Source organism: Gavialis gangeticus, unplaced genomic scaffold (assembly GCF_001723915.1).
Source record: "Gavialis gangeticus isolate Ggan-Ray unplaced genomic scaffold, GavGan_comp1, whole genome shotgun sequence".
Lineage (NCBI taxonomy): Eukaryota > Metazoa > Chordata > Crocodylia > Gavialidae > Gavialis > Gavialis gangeticus.
The window spans coordinates 93,874,528-93,880,194 of NW_017729022.1; the positions used below are offsets into that span (position 1 = coordinate 93,874,528).

At 45.2% G+C, this 5,667-nt stretch overlaps 1 protein-coding gene across 1 annotated transcript in view; it reads right to left on the reverse strand.

The window, feature by feature from the left end:
- The window catches only part of SLCO1A2 (solute carrier organic anion transporter family member 1A2), a 38,050-nt gene extending 32,944 nt beyond the window's left edge, over nt 1-5,106 (reverse strand). The window contains exons 1-2 of the mRNA XM_019515623.1: nt 5,070-5,106; nt 2,701-2,818 (exon numbers count right to left, since the gene is read on the reverse strand). Of these exons, the coding sequence (XP_019371168.1) occupies nt 2,701-2,760 (60 nt within the window). The 5' untranslated portion in view covers nt 2,761-2,818; nt 5,070-5,106. The remainder of the gene's footprint in view (nt 1-2,700; nt 2,819-5,069) is intronic.
- Between the last annotated feature and the right edge of the window lie 561 nt (nt 5,107-5,667).

Sequence of the window (5,667 nt, forward strand, 5' to 3'; positions counted from 1 at the left end):
CTGTTCAGCCTCCACAAGAGAAGGCTGAGAGGGCATCTGGTGGCCATCTATAAACTTGCCAAGGGGGACCAGCAGCAAATGGGAGAGTCCCTGTTCCCCCAAGCATTACCAGGAGTAACAAGGAATAACAGCCATAAGTTGACTAAGAGTAAATTCAGGCTAGATATCAGGAGGCGCTACTTCACAGTCAGGGCAGCTAGGATCTGGAACCAACTTCCAAGGGAAGTGGTGCTTGCTCCTACCCTGGGGGTCTTCAAAAGGAGGCTAGATGATCACCTAGCCGGGGTCGTTTGACCCCAGCATTCTTTCCTGCCCATGGCAGGGGGTTGGACTTGATGATCTGCTCAGTTCCCTTCTGACCCTACCAACTATGAAACTATGAAACTATGAATGTGCATTAATTTAGTACCTCACATTGGAGGTACTAAATTGAATGTGCATTAGGAAAAGCACATTAATGTATGTATAGATACCCCCAGTACGGCCCAAAAATCATCTTTTAAAATAGGCGTAGACAGTAAATAATGTGTAGTAATTGATAGTAATAAATTCAATACTGATGCATTTATTTGCTGAGTGATGCATGGGTGGCTGATATTTAGTCCAGGTACAGACATTCAAAAAGCCCGAGGAGGAATAGATCTAACATATGCAGGTTTCTGTAAGTGGCCTAGGTTAGATCGGTAGTGAACAGAACACACGTTCGCCCTTTGGTTGGGGACAGCATGCAGGCTGCCTGCACTAGCCAAGGCCACATTGGGGGCACTCCTGCACACCTCACAGCAGGCCCCATGGGCTCCTCAGGCTGCCGGAAGCACCTGGGCCATCCCTCATGGATGACTGGTGCCTCCTGAGTCAGTGACAGGGGGACAGTGGTCCCCTGCAGCCGATCGCGCCAACCTGGAGAGTGACAGCAGTGTGCCATTCCCCTGGTCAGCACAATCAGCCGTGGGAGAACAGCAGGGATTGCTTTTCCTGGTGCCCCCACTCCCTGGCCAGCGCTCTCAGGGGGACACCAGTGCTCTTGTCTGCCCTCCCTGTCCATCATCTAAGTGGGGAACACTGGCTGTCAGGGGGTGCACCAGTGATTTCAGGGAGTGCACATGCACCCCCGTGCACTCCCTATACGTCGCCACTGCCACCCTTGATTGGCTGCTGGGCACAGGCAAGCACACCCCCAGCTCACTGACCTACCCACACCCCACTTCCCAGTACTCTGGAACCCTGTAGCTGTAAAGCAAAAAAGTCTTGCAGCACCCCAGGTGTCTATGGCCTGGGTATCTGTGGGCAGTGGCCAAGCCACAGAGGTCCCAGGGTTGCCTTTGTGCAGGTACAGTCCTAATGTTCTGTCCCCTGCCATCCCAATCTACCAGAGGTGAGCTGTCTTGGGGGGAAGGGATGGGTCTATGCTGGGGCCCAGGTGGCAGGGTGCCTGGCTCTGCCCACTGAGATGTGTGGTGTGTGGGAGCCAGGGTCAGGGTCTGTGGGACTGTGACCAAGCACAATAGCATGGGGTTCCCTGGCTGGGTGTGCGGGGGTTGTGTCCAAGTGAAGGGGTTCTCCTGGGTACAGAGTCAGGCACATGTGGACATCACGGGGTGCTTCATGACAGGGTGTGGGGGATGGCCCAGGAACATGGATGCCCAGGTGCTGGGGCTCATGCAGGGGACACAGAGTCTCCTCCCCTCCCACTACCTGCCTGTAGCAGAAAGCTGGGCTAGAGAGCAGGTCTGCACTGGCTCAGCTCTGGAGCTCAAGGATGAGGCACGTGGGACTCTTGGCCAAAGCAACTGAGCACTGGCCAAGTGCTAACCTGCCTCCCTGTGAGGAGGAGTTGCAAAGGAGCCTGAGATGCCAGAGAACAGCTATCTAACTTAAACAAACAGGGGATCTAGTAAAGAAGTTTGATTCACTGGTCTAACCTAAATTGATTAGATTTGAGCACACACTGAATCAGATCTATCTTACACCAGGTTCTGCCATTTTTAGATTGGTCTATGTGCACCAAACTTCTGTACAGTTATGGGTGTAGAGTGATTTCCAGTCAGTTACATGGGCTCATGTGTAATGTCTGTACCTGTCCTTAGTTAATATTATCAAACAAAAGTAATTTTAAATGCTGTACACCTGGCACAATCAGACATATTCCAAAAGCACTTCTCATTGTATTTTTATGAGCTTGTCACCTTTGCAAAGAGCACTAAACATTTTCTAAAAAAGATGTTCCCTTAAAAAAGATGTGCTTTAGCAAGTACTAAATAACTGTGCAATATCCCCCGGTACTGCACAGTCCCGGTGTACACCAATCATTTTCAACCCTATTGCACAGTAACAGCGGCACAGGCACAGTTAGTGCCTGCCAAAACTACGTCACCATGGTGACAAGCTACATCACCATAGCTCATCACTATGGTGACATAGTATCTCATGTAGACTCACCCAGTAGTTACATTGCATTTAGTTAGTACGTCATTAAGCAAGTACTAAACTAAATGCGCAGTAACTACTGCACATTAATGAACGTGTAGACGTACCCACAGACATTAAAAAAAATTTTCTTATAAACTTTCTTTGGATCCCATAGTTAAGGTAGACATTAGTTTAAAAACAAAAGAAATCAATGCTTGGGGGAGAAACTGCAACTTCTTCTAAATAATTTTAAGTGAAGCTGTAATAAAAGTCATTAAAATTCATCAGTACCTTAAGCTTGGATATACAGAAGCATTTCTCACTTGCAGATGGCTTCTTAGAGTCTTTCATGTTGCTTTTTTAAGTAGCCCAGTGTTTCCTTTTGAATATTTCTAGTGATCCCACTACCCTATGAAAGGAAAGAAAAAAAACCCCTGTTGATACTAGAAAGGAATAGAAAGGATGAGGGATAAATAACTGCCATTTAGCTTTCAGCTATCGTGGGATAAATGTGTGCACACAGGCAGCTATCACACAGCAGCTGACATGTAGTAAAGCCCTGCTTCTTTTTACCCCATGGTAAGTTGTTTGTGTATTCATGTATTGTTTGGATTATTCAGTACAGCATAAAAGCTTTTTTCCTGATGACTTTTTTTGTCCTATCCAGTGTAACTCTCTGTGTTCCTTGTAGTCAAATAACTGTTATTTAATGTTTTGAATTCTATGAAGAGCATTTAAGTTTCCACTGAAGTAAATGAAAGGTTTTCCATTAATTTTAGTCAAACTGAAACAGGGCCTAATCTTTTGATTTCAAGGTTTCAAGTTGCTGAAAACAAAAAACAAAGGGCCTACCTAAAATACTAAAAAACTGAAACCAGAATTTTTCCCTCCAAGGTTCAAACAAATTTACTCAACTCTTCTTGCCAAAACTCTCACTTTCACTGGCATCCAGGAACCAGACACTGAATGCCCCCAGCAAGGCATGTCTTGTTACTAGGATTTCCCCCAGCCAGGGTACCCAGGGACACTGGGGAACTAAGACGGGAGATGCTGCAAGATTTGCCCAATCTCTACAGAAGCATATATGTGTCCTTCCTGACCTTGCTGAGTTTGGAAAGTTAAAAAATCTGGTTTTGTTAAGACAAATGTTCCCAACGTGTGATCCGAAAAGACGTCATTCATTCTGGGACAGCAATAACCTGGGGAAGACCCCCAAGCCCTTCAGATTTTTGAATCAAGTAGAGTAACCTGCCAAACAGAATTCTGGACCTAAAGGGATTTCTAAGTTCAGGATTGCTATAAAAATGTTGAAAAGGCTTCAGTAAATCAAGATATACAATACAGCTACCTGTTCTTTGAAGGTGAAGGAATATGAAGAAAACAAGGGCAAACCAAAGTGCAGCCAGGCCCTACCTTACAGCAGTAATGATTGATTGTCCTCTTTTTGGCCTCCGATATGGTGTTTCATGCTGAATTGTGGATAACCTGCCCTGCAAATACCTGCTTCTCTCAGCTTATCACCCTTTACAGGTTCACAAATAAAAACTGAATTATCCTCAATAGCCCCTCAAGTGGCTCAGAATTGCTCTTTCACATTCTTCCTTCCTAACCCCACAGGGGCTGATTTCTTAGGACTGTAATTTCCAAAGCAATGTTAATCCTTTTAAGTGCATTTCTTCATTAACTTGAATCCTAGCAAATTCAAAAATATTAACCCCTTCTACAGTCCAACTTTCATCCCTTCACTTTCAATCTTTAAAAATTCAGTTTACCATTATAAAATTAAAATACTTAGGTCCTTGTTACACATTAATTTTAGGTGGCTCCTGGAGCTCTTAACCCCTGGATTAAGTACACTTTAGACATCTTAAAGTCACATCACTCCAGGGAATGTTTATCTGTGATCTCTGTATTACTCAGCTCATGTTCCATTAATTCATGGCCACTCCCCATAAATGAGTTGTCCAACTTTCAGTCCTCCAACATCCCAGGATGCAATGTCCCCTTCCCCACCTTCCTGTTCTGTGTGGATACACTTTATATCCTCTGACCTCTACTGCCCAGGGGGCCATTCTTGCACCAAGCCAAATCCCCTTCCTGCCTCCAGGGATGTGACCTTCCCACCCCCAGGACTGCAAGTGTACGCAAACAGGCTGCAGAACACATGCTAACTAGCCAGGCTGAAGGGCAGGGACAGATCCAGGAGTGGAGTCTAGGGGGAGTGGTGGGGAGGGTGGGGGACAAGGAAGAAGGCTGTATCATGTCCCCATGACCTGAGGCTTCCTTCCCAAAGGAAGGGGCAATATCTCCCTCAAAAGTGCCTTCCCTCACCACTCCCACCTCCAAGTCACCCCAGGAAGCATGACCAGCAGCCCCCACACTTCAGTCCCAAATCCCAGTTTATTAAAACATGAGACCTTCTTTAATTTACTTCCTCTTTATTTCTTTTAAATTCTTTAACTTCTTTTTATTTTATCCTTCAGTGGTTGACTTTCTTCATTTCACTGCCCTTTCCCCACCACTATTTCCTTGTTATCTCCCATCTCATTACCCAACCCCATCCCATTAACTCTTTGAGTCCCAGCTTCATGTTCCTATCCCTCTCCTCCCCGCAACCCATCATTCAGCTAGAGCAGGGATAGAAGCCTGTCTTAACTCACCAGCCCCGTAGTGGCAACTCACAGATGTCAGGTGCTTGCTCACCAGCCCTCTAGTGACAAGTCACAGCTGTGCAGGTGGGAGACAGAGAAGATTTTTAGCAGTAACACAGATCAGCATTTGACCAGCTCAAACAAGGCCTTTACACCAATGAAATGTTAGTGATAGACCATTTTTGGCTTAAAATATACCCAGCATTTTTGTAGTATAAGTACTGTTTTTTGTTTGGTAAGGAAGACCTATCTACTTAAAAAACTATTTCACTACCAAAGCAAAACTGTGTTTATTCTGCCAAATATTGTTTCCAGTTTGACTAAAAATGTAAATCTCAGATCTTCATGCATCTTAATTCTCCAATTTATGCAGACTCTGGCACTCCTAACATACAAAAACACTAATAGCAGTGGGGAAAGGAAAACAGCTTCCATTCAGCTGGTATGTCCCTCTTCCCCAAATGCATGGTGGAGAGTGAATGCAAAGGGATGGTTGCACTGGCATAACTATTAAATTGTTGCCTCTGGAACTGGAGGAAATCAGAAGACAAATTATGACTCCGCACTCCTGATTAACTTGTTAGTCTTGGAGCATCACAACTATACT